Source organism: Conger conger, chromosome 3 (assembly GCF_963514075.1).
Source record: "Conger conger chromosome 3, fConCon1.1, whole genome shotgun sequence".
Classification (NCBI taxonomy): Eukaryota; Metazoa; Chordata; class Actinopteri; order Anguilliformes; family Congridae; genus Conger; species Conger conger.
In genome coordinates, this window is record NC_083762.1 from 31,835,262 (window position 1) to 31,851,262 (window position 16,001).

Sequence of the window (16,001 nt, forward strand, 5' to 3'; positions counted from 1 at the left end):
GTCTGAACACACTTTAATGTGTGAGGACGTCTGAAAATCCTTAATGTCTAGCCATTCTCCGCCTGCGTTTAATTACTCAACGCCTGCTTCTGGTTCTTCATGTTAGTTTATCTAACAGCTGGTCTACTATAACGTTACACGCTTATCTTGGTGTGGACCATGTTGGCTTATTGCTGTTGTTGCGACATGCATGTATAGCACAGAATTGCATTTTAGCTACAGTATCTGCTGTAGAACTAGCAAGCAATCTGAACTTCCGGGTACAGCGGTACCCATTGTTCTATGAGTTATTAGCTTCACTTTAAGCTCTATGGGAATTAGAGTTTAGATTGGAATTATCCAATCTCGAGACTGAAAAGACGATCTACGCAACGCCATCTTGATGGCCAATCAGGGTAAGATGCGCTTTAGCGACCCAATTTACATACGGTGGCTATATAAGCGACATCGCAGGCCGTCGTTCTTTCTTCGAGACAAATTTTCAGCGAAGGAAAGAGACAGGGCCTGTGAAGCTTAAAGCTCGCTAATAACTCATAGAACAATGGGTACCGCTGTACCCGGAAGTTCTATTTCTTTATTAGCTTCACTTTCAGCCCCCTGATGCAGAACAACAGGCGATGGCAGTGATAGCCAAGAGGGGCTCCCCTCAATAGCCAGCCCTTTTTCATGCAAAGCACTCAGTTCATGTAAACCAGCTACCGAATACCCAAGCCGGGAGATGGTCAATATAAACATGCACGCTTCTAGCCACCGCATAGAGGCGTCGCACATAATGTGTTTGAGCAGCAGCTTGAAAGCCACCAGGTCCAATACCCGTGAGCGGAAGGATGTGGTGATAACCTTCGGGGTAAACGCAGGGTTCGGTCTCAGCACAACTCTGTCAGATCCTGAAAAGGAGAGACAGTCCGGGTGCACAGACAAGGCGCATAAATCGCTTACTCGCTTAGCAGAAACTAGCGCAGTAAGCAGAACCACCTTAAGGGACAAAGCTCTCCGCTCAACGCTCTCCAGCGGTTCGAAAGGAGGGCTACACAAGGCTTTTAGTACCACCGTTAAGTCCCACTGCGGAACACGGGGTGGGGCCACGGGTTTCAGACGCCGGACGCCGTGGATAAAACGCTTTACCAGGGGGTGGGCAGCCACCGTAGAGCCACCATAACGTGGACAAAGATAACCCCTTATCAAGTAGGCTCTGCACAAAGTTGAGCACTACGGATACAGGGCACACCAGGGGGTCCTGAGAGCGTTCGAGACACCAAGTCTCGAAGGCCTCCCATCTGCCTTTATGAGCCATTGTAGTTGAGATAGCACGAGCATGCTGTATAGTATTTACAGCAGCCTCGCTCAATCCCATGTTCACGAGCCTGCTCCTAACAGGGGCCAAGCCGTGAGGCGCAGCCTGCTTGGGTGGGGATGAAAAATGGTCCCCGCCCCCTGTGACAGGAGGTCCCGGCGCTGGGGAAGTCGCCACGGGACACCAGTCAGCAGCAGGGCTATATCGGCCATCCACTGTTTGTGTGGCCAATCTGGCGCGATCAAAATCAGGGGTTTCTTCTCTCTTGCTTTGGTTAGTACCTGCGGTATCAGACCAAAGGGAGGGAAGGCATAAAGGAGGCGCTTGGGCCAGCGATGGGCTAGCGCGTCCACTCCCAGTGGGGGCGAGCCGGTTGCTGTCATCACAAACCATAATGGGCAATGCGCATTCTGTCGGGAGGCGAATAAATCCACTCTCGCTTTCACAAAGCGTGACCACACCTCCGCTACCACGAGTGGGTGAAGACACCACTCTAGGGAGGAGGGACCGCCCTGAGACAAGAGGTCTGCGCCGCAGTTCAGCTGCCCCGGGACGTAGAGCGCCCGTAAGGAGCGAACTCGCGGGTATGCCCAAGTCCAGATCCTCACCGCCAGCCGGTGTAGATGTGGACATTTGGTGCCGCCCTGTCGGTTTAGGTAAGCGACTGTCGCTTTGTTGTCGCTTCTGATTAGAATGTGTCTGCCCCGAAGAAGGGGTTCGAAATGTTGTAATGCAAGCCATAATGCTGTGATCTCCAGCACATTGATATGAGGCAGAGGAGGGTTCCACAACCCGCTCGCCATCATTCCATTGCAGACTGCCCCCCACCCCTTGGTGGAGGTGTCTGTGTATACAGGGACATGAGTGGAGATAGCGCCCATTGGCACACCGACACTCAGCATTCGCCAGTGCGAGAGTGCTCTCACAACCGACTGCGGAATGCAAAACAGCTTTGCGCGGTCTCTCATTGGATCGAAATGCATTCGCTTGAGCCAGAATTGCACCGGTCTCATGCGTAGCAATCCCAACGGAACCACGGCGATTGCTGCCGCCATTAACCCCAACAGGCGCATAATCATGATTCCACTGATGTAGCAACCTGGGAGAAATCGGCAAGCGTGGTCTCTCAGGGAAGCAATTCTCTCCTGAGAAAGAAGCGCCGTCATTGACAATGAGTCCAACTCCCTGGAAGGGGCTAACACAAGCCAGTCGTCCAGATACGTTAAAACACATATGCCCTGTTGTCGCAATGGGGCGATAGCAGCCCGCGCCACCATTTCGAAGGTGCGGGGTGCCAGGGACAGACCGAATGGGAGTTTGGTAAATTCGTAGGCTCTTCCCAGAAAAGCGAAACGAAGGTACTGCCAATGGCGCTGTACAATGTTCACATGGAAGTAAGCGTCTTTTAAATCTACGAGCGTGAACCAGTCCCCTTGGCTGATTGAGCTCATTACGCGCTTGTGCGTTAGCATCTGAAAACATCGTTTCACCAAATGACGGTTCAGTGCTCGCAGGTCCAATATTGGTCTCACACCGCCGTCTTTCTTTGGAACGAGGAAATAAAGGGAATAAAACCCTTGCATTTCGTCGTGTTTGGGGACTAGGCGGATCGCGCTTTTTTTGTCTCTATCTCTTGGGATAGTGCGCTGTTTAGATGCAGGGGCATATTCGTTTCCCTTACTCCTACAAAAGGAGGAGGGGGGACAGCGAACTGTAACGCGTAGCCCGCTCTGATTACTGTACTGATCCATGGCGTCAGCTTGCACTTCCGAGTCCAAGCACAAAGGTTGAACGCGGACCTGGTTGAAAGCAGTGTAGACTGTACCGTGGGCTTCTGAATTTGCAGAAGCCCGGCTCTTAAGTGGGGGCGGGGTCGAATTCGAGCCAGCGACCTGGTGTTTATCTGGGATAGGCCGACGTAGAGTCCTGGCCGGCTTCAATTCTGAGCCGGCGAGGACTCCAATACTGCCTGAATGTCGGGGAAAAAGGCCCCTTTTGACTGGGAAATCACCAAGCACTGATGCCTGCTTTGAGGCAGAGGGCAAGGGAAATGTTTGTGTAACAATAGGGGGAGTGTGCTTTGTGACTGTAAGGGCGAAACTCGCTCCCGAGTAGGCTCTTGTAAAGTCTGTGATACAGGAGGGTTGTCCGGTCCATTCGACCGGATCGCCTCTATGACACTCTCCCGCGGAGATTCAGGAACGCTTCTGGGCTTTCGATTGAGGCGGGTGGGCCCTGGGTGCAGCAGGGTTGAACGGCTTCGTCCAAGCCTTGCCGCTAGCAATAGCGGTAGTGTCTCTACGGCCACCGGGCTGCTCCTCAGTTGAGCGCTGGGATGACGACACAGGAGTGCGGCGAGTCTTAGACCATGAACGGCGATCCTGGCGTCTTGCATCTGAAGCAAGAGGCAGGTGCTTCTGCAGAGTGGGTCTCTCCTCATCCAGTCGTTTAAACCTCGCTATCGCTTCGGTCACCGCTGGACCGAAGAGACCGTCGAGAGAGACTGGGGCATGAAGGAGGGGGACCTTGTCCGCTTCGGGGAGTGCCGAGTTCGCTAGCCATAAGTGCCGGAGAGAGGCTACACTCCAGCCCATAATCCGTCTAAAATCCTGTGCCAACACCTGGGTGAGGCAGAAACATCATCTGTGAGGGAGGAAGTAAGGGACTCGATCAAGTTTGTCTGTGCTATCGCTAGGATAGCAAGATTGTTTGTTGCATCGGCGCCTTGGGAACCGCAGATAAACGAATGTTCAGACAAGGCAGCTGATATCTGCCCAGACCGAGTGGGAAGGTTAGGCTTCCTTGCGCTCCACCTTGCTGTGGGGGCGAGGAGATGAGTAGCCAAGGAATCTTCGAGTGGCGGAACCCCTTCCGCCTGAAGCTTTTGTCGGCCCGACACTACCGTGAAAGGCGAAAAAGACCCTACCGGGGCTTTCGTAGAGAAAGGCTTGTCCCAGGTAAGCTGCACGTAGTGCTGTACAGACGGGCAGACAGGGGTCGGTTACACACCGTGCCTCGATGTGTCGCGCCTGTACACTGGAGCCACCAGCTGGTTTACAGGCGCTGCAGGAGGAGGGGGCCAGGGGAGCTCCGCTCTGGTCGCCGCCGCTTTCATCACGACCGGAAAGTCTTTCAACAGGGAGGGGTGGTGCTCTAACTCACCCGTCGCCGTTGGGATAGCGACAGAGCCGGAAGGCTCCAAATTGTCATCTGGAAGCATCTCCTGAACGCTAGAGTGGAGAAGGAGGTCGTCGTCCTCGTCCCCAGAGCTGTTAGCAAGGGTTAGGAGTGCCTCTTCCAGATGGGTCGTGTCAGACGGAACCCTGCCATCACGCAGGTTCGGTCTGTCCTCCTGAGAGTGCATGGCAAAAGGCTCCGGGAAGTCAGCCCAACTGGCGTCTTCGCGGTGCATGCTTGCCCGGCGCAGTAACTCCTGCGCCCCGAGTGCAGCGCAGGCGGTGCAGGTCACCTTAGTTAAGGCCGCGAGAGCATGCGTCTCGCCGAGACACATAACGCAAGAAGTGTGAGGGTCCGTACCCTCCACGGCTGCGTCGCACCCTTGGCACTGCTTCATGCCGAATCTTCGAGCTCGACGTCGTCTAGCGAGGGCCTTTGAGTCGGGAAAAAAAGCTCCTTCCTCACAGCGGCACATTTCTGCTCGCAGACGAAGAACTTCGGCGTGGTAGAAACGTAAGTCTCCAGCTAGGTTGCTAACCTTGCACTGAAAATTTGAGAAGAAAGAACGACGGCCTGCGATGTCGCTTATATAGACACCGTATGTAAATTCGGTCGCTAAAGCGCATCTTGCCCTGATTGGCCATCAAGATGACATTGCGTAGATCGTTTTTTCAGTCTCGAGATTGGATAAAATCCAATTCCCATAGATCTTAAAGTGAAGCTAATAAAGAAATAGAACTGGTGGTATTTCACAAAGCAGGATTACTGTGCTGAATAAACCCATAATGCCCAAAAAATTTCAAAGCATTAATGGCGGCACTTTGTAAGGAGTTAGCTTTCTAACAGGGCCAGTCATACTGCATTCTCCGGTAGGGGTTGTTAAAGAAATAAATTGTATTTGTGCGTACAGTGTTTTAATGATCATATCAATTAATACATTTTTAGCTCCTGAATTGAAGCCTGTGTATTGTAACCTGGTTGGTAGCATAGCCGGCTAGTTTAGGCTTACTGTGCTGTAGTGTGGGTTAGGGGTGAGCGAGTAGTGCTTGGAGAAATGCATCTGACTAGCCTAATCAACTATGAATACACACTATGTAAACAATTGACAGCCATAGTTAACAAAAATAGCTGAACAAGGTTTTACTCATGTCTATTTCCCCTATGCTACAACTCTTGTCTTGTTATTACATTTCATCCAATTCCTCAATGGCTATTTTCCATTATGCAGTTTAGTGTGGCTAGTTTGAATGCTTGCCAACTATTTAAATTGTCAATCATTAGGCAAGCTAACTAGCAGACAAACCATTAAAGGTTATTATGTTGTTTTAAATGACATGCCAATGTTTTGCAATATAAAGCCAGGGCATAGCGAAGGGCCTGTTAATGACCTCAAAGTGGTAATAGGGAAATTAGGACGAATAACCTTTCAGGCCTGATGTTTGAAAACAAACACTTTAGATTTAATTGGGTAACTTACTGGCATTTAAATGGCACATTTGAGAACGTGAATACCTTTATACTACAACACAATCTAGTCTAAACAGCATCCTTAAATTATTGGACCTTAATTAGCTATTCACTACTCATGATGGCTGAGTCTATAGTTACTTATTTTTTCAGGAAAGAATATTGAAAGAATATTCTGAATTGCCTTTCACAGTTCAGTTCTGTTTCCCAGTTCCCACATGCCCATGGAAATAAACAAAAAGCACCAGTCAAGCATTTCCTTTGCAGATACTTTACATCGTCCTTAGTAAAATAGTACTTGATGGCATACTGAACGTTAGTGCTGTCGAACTGCAGTTTAGTATCCCTGTCACAAAGAGATACATAAAAGCTCTAACAGGGTATCACCTATATTCATGGACAACAACCAGAAGTGCAGTGTTCTGTGCTAGGGCAGTGTACCACATGCTATGGAAGTGTACCCTGTATTAAGGCCATGTGTCTTGTGCTAGGGCACTGTACCCCAGGCATGGGGAATGTAAAATTAAGAATGAACATTCCTGAAGTGCTTATATCAGCCTCCTTATTGTTAACACTGGAAGTGATTGTGAATGTAAAAATGAATGAATGTACCTGAATATCAAGGCAAGTTAGTCCTCCAATAACTGACAGGGGAGAAAGTTAGTATTTTTGAGCCATGGATTCCCTCCTTTTTCCCATAGGGAAATATTTTGTTGAAAGAAGTTTGCTGAACATTTATGGTCGGTGGGTAATGTAAGCTTAAGAGAGTTTCTCATCATTGCATCGAAATTCACTGTTGTGTTATTAGCAGATGGACTTTAACTTGTCTGAGCTGAGTAGGTGAGAATGGCAATGCCACTTTGAACTAATTTTTGACGATATATTCAATCCTATTTGATATTAAATGATAGGAAGAGCAACTGTTAATGTACTGAATTCACAGAACGATGAAGGAACATACAAAGACAGCCGGAGAATGAGAAGAGTAAAAACGTATCACAATTTACCACAAATTAATGTTTTAACTTTTCTCATATTTATTATAAATATATAAATTACCTTTTATTTTAACAAACATTCCAAATCCAAATCTATCAATTTAACACACCAATTCATTTTTTTATAAAAGTGGAGTTTGCGATGAGAAACTACAATTTCCAAAAATATTATGTGCTATTTAACATCACTGCCAAAGTATTTGGTCAAACTTGAAGAGACTGATTGTGTAGCTCTGTACTTTATTGATTGATTGACTATATTTAGTAGGAATCAATTTAAGTACCATATGCGTAAACAGAAAGTAAATGTGTGGATTTTCTCACTGCTGCTTTTTTGCTCACCCTTATCACTACTCACCCCAATTTTATGTGAACTACTAAATATCTCACAGGGTCCTATGTAGGCCTTGGTTTCAAAAGAACTCAGTTCTGTCGAATGCGCCATGTAGACAGCTTTCACCGATGAAGGAACTTGAATAAGGCATAAATGGTATATAAATGGACAATTAACTACTTTATCATGTCTGTTCTACTGAGCTCAAGACAATTTTTATTTCCCCCAACCTAAAACATTTTTATGATAATCTAAAATATTGGAGGTGCTGTACTAACTCCCACTGACATGCAGAACTGTCTCTTTTAAAACAAATTAATGGTATCGCTGCTGCTTAGAAATGCATTTTTACTGCAAGGTTTCTCATTTGCATAAACTCATTGAGTATATCAATCTGAGAGAGAACTCAGACATAGCCGGCTGAGATTAAAGAATGATCATCCAATAACCAATAACCAAGGCTGGAGTAGCATGACCTTTTTGACTGTATCTGAAGGAGAAAATCTGTCTGATCTATTTACAGATCCGTCTGTCTAACATGGCAACCCGAGAACACAAGTACATTTTGTACCGTACCCAAGAAGCGCCGGTCTCATCTGAACGAAAGTACAGGAGTGCAGTGTCCCTTTGTCAAGGGCCAGAGAGCCACAGAGAGCACAAAGGCACTCCAGAAGAAGGAAGAGAAGCTGATATTTCCCAAAGATATTGATATTGATATGCAGGGGTTACTGCACATCCGGGCTAGTGCAGTAAAAATTGTACTAGCTCAGATACATTTTCACTAGCCCAAAATACGCAATTTAATTTTAAAGCATAAAGAACAAATATTAGACTTCAAATTAGACTTTAAAAAAAAAAGCTAAATATAAATGACTATATAATGGAACTTAATAAATCACGCTTCGTACAAGTCTTGCCTCAGAAAGCATCTGCGCTAAAGAACAGTGTTGAACAACGAATTCACATTGACTGGCTGGGAAGCCCCAGCCCAAAGGGAAAGTGTCATCACTGATATTTAACCCTTGTGTAGTCTTAACATTTTGTATACTCCCCTTGTCCTAAGGGTAAAAAATGACCGCCTTCATTAAACCACTAAAATAAAGCAGCTTAATTGAATTTGTAAACCCCAAATCTTTTTTGCCTGAAGAAACAACCTGTCACTCATGACAAAATTCGTCTTAAAATTCCAAGTTGGAAAAAAAATCATTTAGGCGGTTTTCTCTGCTATTAAACATAGTGGCAGGTCATTTTTGACCCTTAAGACAACACCAGGGTTAAGGTGGCACTACACTACCCGAGGACCACGTCGACCACGTATAGAAAGCTTAGAAATATGAGAGATTAATGATTTTTGGTTTGTAGTCCGTAAGAAACTTTTTAATTGCCACTTGGGCTAGTGCTCTTTTTTTTTTACCCGGCATTCGTCCTTACAACTCACCTCGGGCCATCAGGAGGCCTTCGTTTCCAATCCTATTCATATGGCATGAAGGGAAGAGGATAGCATACGTTTAATAGCCTCAACTAGTGGAGCTGGCTTTTTAGCATAACTGGTTACAGCCTGAGCCAAAGCTGGTGCATATGATTAGTTCGATTTCTATGAACATTGATTAATTCCTGAGCATCATGCAGCGAGTTTGATCTGTTGTATTTTTACACAGCTGTTGTATTTACAGTTGTAAAAGCAGTGCTGTGTGACTGGCTGTCTGAATGTCACCCCGTGCTGTATATTAGCCAATGGCAAAACAGAACAGTGAACAGCACAGTTGCATTAGCAAATAAATAATGAAAATTAGAAGCTGACTCATTCCACAAAAGCAGACACCCCACAGAGCCCCTGATTGAGACTCCAGTTATCTAACCCCCCTGGAACATGAAGTAAGACTTCATATCGTACACTTAAAGCAGTGTATTTCCATTTTCGGATGAGCACCTTTATTGAGTGCGAACATTATATGAAATGTTGGAATTTAACTGCTTATTATGGAATATACTATTTGTATTACATAAGCAATTGAGCAGAAATTAACATCTGCAATACTTTTCACAGTGATTAGGTAGATGAGTACACTTTTATTTTGCCTGCAGCAGCTATCTTATGCAATTAGTGGATTGTGGCATGAAGACAGCTCTTCGACATTACAATACAAACTGTGTGTACTGTGGGCTCCAGAATTATTGCCACCCTTAATACAAGTTAAGAAAAAAAATGTATGTGCTTTCATTGATTGATTGAGTTCAGTCTCCAAAATTGTACTGTTATTTGTCTTATTCTTTGATGAATAAAGGTGAGAGAAATGTAAGTTAAGAACACGAAAATGTTCTTGAATGAGGCGCAGTGACTCCAAACATTCATCAAAATCCACACACAAATGGTTAAGTGCTATGGCCATCTCAGTCTCTTGACTTAAATGTGAACTGAAGAGGGGGGTCCATAAGTGAAGACCAGGTATATGAGTGATTCTAAAAGTTCTGCATGGAGGAATGGGTAAAAAATCCAGATGTGTTCTCTAACTTTATCACAAATTATAGGAAAAGACTTATCGCTGTCATCTTTGCCAGGGTTGTTTGCCCAAAGTATTAAACCAGGGGTGACAATAATTGTTTTAACAAAAAATGTAAGACTTTGGTTGATTCTATTGAATCATTAAGAAAGCACATTACTTTACACATGTTGGAAAACAATCATTAATAACTGTTTTTTTTTTGTCAACAATAATAATAATAATAATAATAATAATAATAATAATAATTATTATTATTCTGGGACCCATTCTATATCAGTAATCAGTGTGTGTGTGTGTGTGCGTGTGTGTATGATAGGACATACAAAATGTAATCTGAGGTAACAACTCCAAAAATACCTTAAATGATTTAAAAAGCACCTCTTAGCACCTCCATGCCTCTGTCAGGGATTACAATTACTAGGAGACTTTTAATGGTCTGGACAGGCACACTCTTATAAACGTTTGAAGAAGGTTTAATCCAATTTGGGCCCAAAACCTACTCATTAAATGAGAGCGAGGCAATATATAAGGACACAATTCTGAAAGTAGTTTAAGATTTTTTCACCGTTCAGGTAGATGTGCAGAATGTGTTTATTCTGCAATCTCCTGACTGCACAACCAATTTTACATTGTTTCCCTCCTACAGAAAATATTTGTCTTTTTTAAGTATAAGCAGTGATACTGTATGTTGTCTGCTGTATTGAACCAAAAAAAGCCTGATTAAAGGCTTAATGCAATTATGTAAATCTGTCTTGTACGTCCTGTACCTGTTTAAGTAACTTATATCAGCTGGAAAGGCAGTTCAATAACTAATTTAACCTCCAATACCTATGACAATGGTTCAAAGCTTTTCAACATCCAGCACTCCATATGTTCACTTGGCTGCCAGACAACCATTGTACTGATTGAGCCTTGTCATTCTATTGCTATTCAGGAGGCATCAACAATTAGTCAGTGTTTAAATATAAACACTATATTTAACTTATTTCCATATCACACAGAAAGGTTGTATCCTGTTGCTTTTTCTATACACTCACTGAGCACTTTTATGTACACCAACTTATTCATGTGATTATCTAATCAGCCAATCGTGTGGATGCAGTGCATACAATCATGATTTTGACTGTGGCATGTTTGTTGGTGCCAGAGAAGCTGGTTTGAGTATCTCAGAAATGGATGATTAACTGGGATTTTCATGCACAACAGTCCCTAGAGTATACTCTGAATGGTGCGAAAAACAAAAAACATCCAGTGAGCAGCAGTTCTGCAGACGGAAATGCCTTGTTAATGAGAGGGGTCAGAGGAAAAGTGCCAGACTGGTTAAAGCTGACAGGGAGGTGACAGTAACGCAAATAGCCACACATTACAACAGTGGGATGCAGAAGAGCATCTCTGAACACACAACGCATCACACATCTAAGTGGATAGGCTACAGCAGCAGAAAAAATAAGTCTAATAAATACCTAATGAACTGCTCACTGAGTGTATGTTGTATACAAATGTGGACTATAACATCATACAAGTGGCAGATCATAATAAATATATATTATGGCAATTAAAATTGTACACGGTTTTATCCATCCATCCATCCATCCATTATCTGAACCCGCTTATCCTGAACAGGGTCGCAGGGGGACTGGAGCCTATCCCAGCATACATTGGGCGAAAGGCAGGAATACACCCTGGACAGGTCACCAGTCCATCGCAGGGCAATCACACCATTCACTCACACACTCATACACTCATACACTCATACACTCATACACTCATACCTACGGGCAATTTAGACTCTCCAATCAGCCTAACATGCATGTCTTCGGACTGTGGGAGGAAACCGGAGTACCCGGAGGAAACCCACGCAGACACAGGGAGAACATGCAAACTCCGCACAGAGAGGCCCCGGCCGACGGGGATTCGAACCCAGGACCTCCTTGCTGTGAGGCGGCAGTGCTACCCACTGCACCATCCGTGCCGCCTACATGGTTTTATACTAATTATAAATGCCTTTCATTGAGTAATTGATAAAATTGGGATAATGGCAAATTAAATCCAAAATACTTTTTTATCATTCGCTAACTAGTACTTCATTAACGCATAGAAGCCCTCTGTACTGCCTTGACACTCTGAAGAAACATTACGAAGACCAGAGGCATGAATGCTGACAAACACATGGCCACTGTCTGGTAAATAAACAAGCAATATTGACAATGGTCCTTATGCAAAAACCACACGTACAAACAGATTTGTTCTTGAATTGCTCGTACAAGTAATTTATGAGCACATTAACCAATTTTTTTATTTAGAACAAATTAAATGTTGTGGTCTCGACCTGTCGTGTATACTTAAGGTCCTTCCACACCAAATTCAGCACGCAATGCATTCCACTCATTTTCTAAGGACAGACTTGCAGTGCGTGACAGGCGCCGTCTGGCGAGGACTGTGGTATGTTTGATGGTTCTGTATTTTCATGCATGAAAATTAAATGCATCCAATACAGTTCACCTGGCTCACTAAACCCGGATAAAATATAGCCATTGCAGATCAAATATCAGTCAAGATTCAGCAACTGGACATTCAAGCTCTATATGGCATTTCTGGGGACATCAGCTGTGCTTATTCACAATTCTCATGAATGCGTGCTCATTTACAAACTGGTGGGAGTCATCTTGTTTTACTTGACATGTGTATTTTGTTGAATCCAATGTGCCACACTGTACGATCAAATCGTACGAAAGAAGTACAAAAAATGTAAGATAAGAATATGAAAATGTTCTTGCATGAGATCCATTGTATATTCCTTGTACTCCATGTAAAGTCAGTTAATAGTCATTAATAATTCTACAATGCCAGCAAATTCATATTTTACTTGCTTGCTTATGGAAAGAATGGGGTATACACTACATGGGCCATATTTTACTGATATTGGGTTATAAACAGTGATTTGAATATACTGTAGACATTTTTCCATATTGCTTGTTTCCAATGGTACTTGAAGTTAAACCATTGTGTTGGTGACATTTAGACATTTAGTGATTTTTTGTTATAACACTAGCAAGTAACAATTGTAATCAAATGTAAAATAATTTAGTGTGCTGCATAGGAGTTTGACACAGAAGGAGGCACAAACCTTGCTGCAACTGTCATGTCTATGTGTGTGTCTGTGTGTGTGAAGATAGGAGGGTAGGGGTGACGCCATGGCATTCAAAAGGTTTGAATGTATTTTGAATACCCAGGCCTTTCTTTGTCTGTGGTTTTACTCATTTACAGAGTATCAAGTGGAATACTTTGGCTCTGCCCCCTCCTGCTTTGTTTCATTTACTACCATCCCTGTGTAACTCGGCTGAGCTGGATGAAGCATTTGCCCGATATGCCTTAGCAGGGAATTAAAAAGATTGATTGTTTTCTCTTGACATTATGCAAATTATTCTAGTAGAGCTGCAGGGCGATGCCAAATACATTCAACAGAGATGCAGAACATTAGCAAGAGCCACATGTCTGCTTTTGTGTGGGCAGAGAACAGTCCTGTGTGTGACTGTGCTTTCTGCAACTGCAAGACTGCGCCTGCGGTTGGAAAATACAATAACTGTAGTAGAACCACAATCAAAATTTTGCTGCAAATGGCAATTTGCAGGGTCCGAGCCCTTTGGATCAAACCATGACCATGCATCAAACCAAGTGTAAAATATTTTGCATCATATGTCCGGATGTGACAAATGGCACAAATGTACACAAATGAATTGTTATGGTATCGCTATGATCTTGGTAGATGTGGATGTGCCTACAACAGTACAATTGTGTATCTTGTGATGGCACTAATGTATATGTCTATGGTATGTTCGAACATTAAAACCGCTAGTTGTGCTGTGGAAAGAGTCCCAAAAGTTTCAGGTTAAAGCAAATCCAATTTATTGTGGAAAATGTTTGCAATATGCAATGGTGCACTGCAAAATCTATATTATATTAGCCTTTTTTATTCAAGTAAATCCCATTGAGATAGGGACCTCCTTTTCAAGATAGACCTGATTTACATGAAATAAATCTAAATATAATCTAGAATGCACAGTACCATTTAAATAACAAATTACAATAAAAAATAAAGTATTGTAATAACATTAAAAAAATTTAAAGACATAAAATGCCCAATTAAAGCTCCAGCCATTCATTCAATCAAAATAAGAACTTAAAACCTAATCAATTAAAATAAATACATTCTGTTGTAGGGAGCTTTAAAATCTTGCTTCTAAATTGCCGATAACTAAAAGACTATTCATTTTTGAAGTGCTGTGCAGCTTATTCCATGTGTCATAAAATGGAGCATAAAATCTAAATGCAGTCTTTCCAAATTCAGAATTAACATGGAGTGTGAGCCAATCATGTGACCAAGTTTGATATCTTCCACCTGATTACCAATAAGGGTTTTGTAAATAAATAAATACCAGTGCTTATAACGTCTCTATTAGAGAGGGCCGTGATAAGCACTGGTGAGCGATATACACGAGTGACCAGCAGGAATCCATGCTGCCGTGTTTCCTGAAACAATTCCGCGTTTTTCTCTTGGGCCTTCTTCAGGCTGGCACATTTTTCAGCATATCTAATTATAATATGACCATTTTAACGAATTCTGATCAGATTTAAACCACATATGTTTCTTGCATTTCTGGAGATGCATCTCAGTCTGCTCGCTCAGATCAGATTTTTTTGGTTGTAACTTGCAACGCAGTTACATCAATGATCCTGCGGGTGTTATCTCTGTATGTAAACCCAGGTAACCTTTGTAGTACAGCTGGCTGCTGATTCAGTGCCCACTGTACCACACAACCAATGACACGAGCCTGTTACCCTGCCCATTGGCAGCAACTGTTACCATACCCATTACCGTACATTGGCTTTCCAACAACACCAAACATGATGAATGTTTTTTTAACCTCAGTAGTTTTGGGAACGTTCCACTGAGGTGGGAGAATTGTACGGAGGAAACGGACTGATGGTGGCAATAATGCAGTAGTGAAGAGCTCTTTATCAAATCTTGTCAGCCCTAAACATAGTCCATTTTTCCTTTGGTGGTCTGCTGAGAGGCACACTTCTGTAAGCCACCCTACAATCTCCAGTCATTACAGGGTCAGAGTCCCAAAGCGTGACAATTGGTTGAATGGTGTAGAACAAGTTTAGAAGAAAAAAAAAGGTTTTTCAGACAATTCAAAATGGCAGACAGAAAAAAGTAACAGAACGCAAATAGATTATGACAGATGTATTCAGGATGAGCCAGACAATTACAGTATGTAAAAAAGGCTGATTCATATGCCTCACATATAGGTGCCAAGTTTCAAGAGGATTCAGCATACGCAAAAGTGTTCAAGTAATTTCCAAGAAAGGATAACAGGATGGTGCAACTTCAACTTAAGCAATATGATCGGATGTTATGACCACTCGTAAGTCACAACGTAAAACACACACACACACACCAGTTTAAAGAATAACACAAATATAATTAATTTAAATGAGGAATTCCGTAAAGTAAACTGGGTATTTAAGGATGTGAAACTGCAAAGTAAATGAAAACGTGCTGATGAGAATTTAGCAGATGCGTGAAAAAAATGGATAAAAGTCGATCGAACAACAGAGAGAAAAACAAATGCCCCAGTTGGAGGAAATGAAAAAACAACAGCAGCCTGGATGGCAGCCATAGCACCTTTTTTAAGCACACCGCAAACCTGCACAGGTGCTCCTCATGTCTGTTGATAGCCTCCACAACTCCGTGCTGGGTCCGTCACATCAGCGTAGTTGCATGACACTGTCTTGTAGGGAACATCTGGCTGCATTTTAAAGTAGTCACTGCAGGGATAGAGTCATATGCGAGGTTACGGTGTGTTGCACGACACATGAACATTGGTACATTATCTATCAAGGAGAATTCATCACAACCTACAAAGAGACAACAAGCTTTGTTTGTGTGAAGCGTTCACTCTCATGTCATCATGTCATGGTGAGCCTTTTATGCAGCTTGTTATATAAGTTATGTCATAACACGAACTGAAGATCAGGGACGGATTATGAGACAACAGGCCCTTGGGCATGAACACAAAGAACCCACCCCCCTTCTTGGTCATAATATTTACCCAGCCGTTGGTAGAACAGCAAGACTAAAAGAGAACTCACTTAATTTAAAATCAAGACGTCATGCTTTACAGTAAAGGTAGCTTGCTGAACATGGCACAGAAAATCGCATG

General features: G+C 43.3%; 1 protein-coding gene across 1 annotated transcript; it reads right to left on the bottom strand.

The window, feature by feature from the left end:
* Positions 1 to 1,356: 1,356 nt before the first annotated feature.
* Positions 1,357 to 4,868, bottom strand: LOC133123450 (uncharacterized). Its single transcript, XM_061233916.1, has 3 exons — positions 4,457 to 4,868; positions 4,221 to 4,343; positions 1,357 to 3,263 (listed from the first exon to the last, which is right to left on the bottom strand). The coding sequence occupies exons 1-3, from the start codon at positions 4,866 to 4,868 to the stop codon at positions 1,357 to 1,359; spliced, it is 2,442 nt and encodes an 813-aa protein (XP_061089900.1).
* Between the last annotated feature and the right edge of the window lie 11,133 nt (positions 4,869 to 16,001).

Bases quoted from the DNA above. Each gene is read 5' to 3' on its own strand.
- LOC133123450 (XM_061233916.1), bottom strand. From the start codon at position 4,868: ATGAAGCAGTGCCAAGGGTGCGACGCAGCCGTGGAGGGTACGGACCCT. The intron at 4,344-4,456 runs GTGAGTTAGAGC...CCTGTAAACCAG, and splicing joins CGCTATCCCAACGGCGACGG to CTGGTGGCTCCAGTGTACAG. The intron at 3,264-4,220 runs GTAGGGTCTTTT...CCCGACATTCAG, and splicing joins CTTTCTCTACGAAAGCCCCG to GCAGTATTGGAGTCCTCGCC.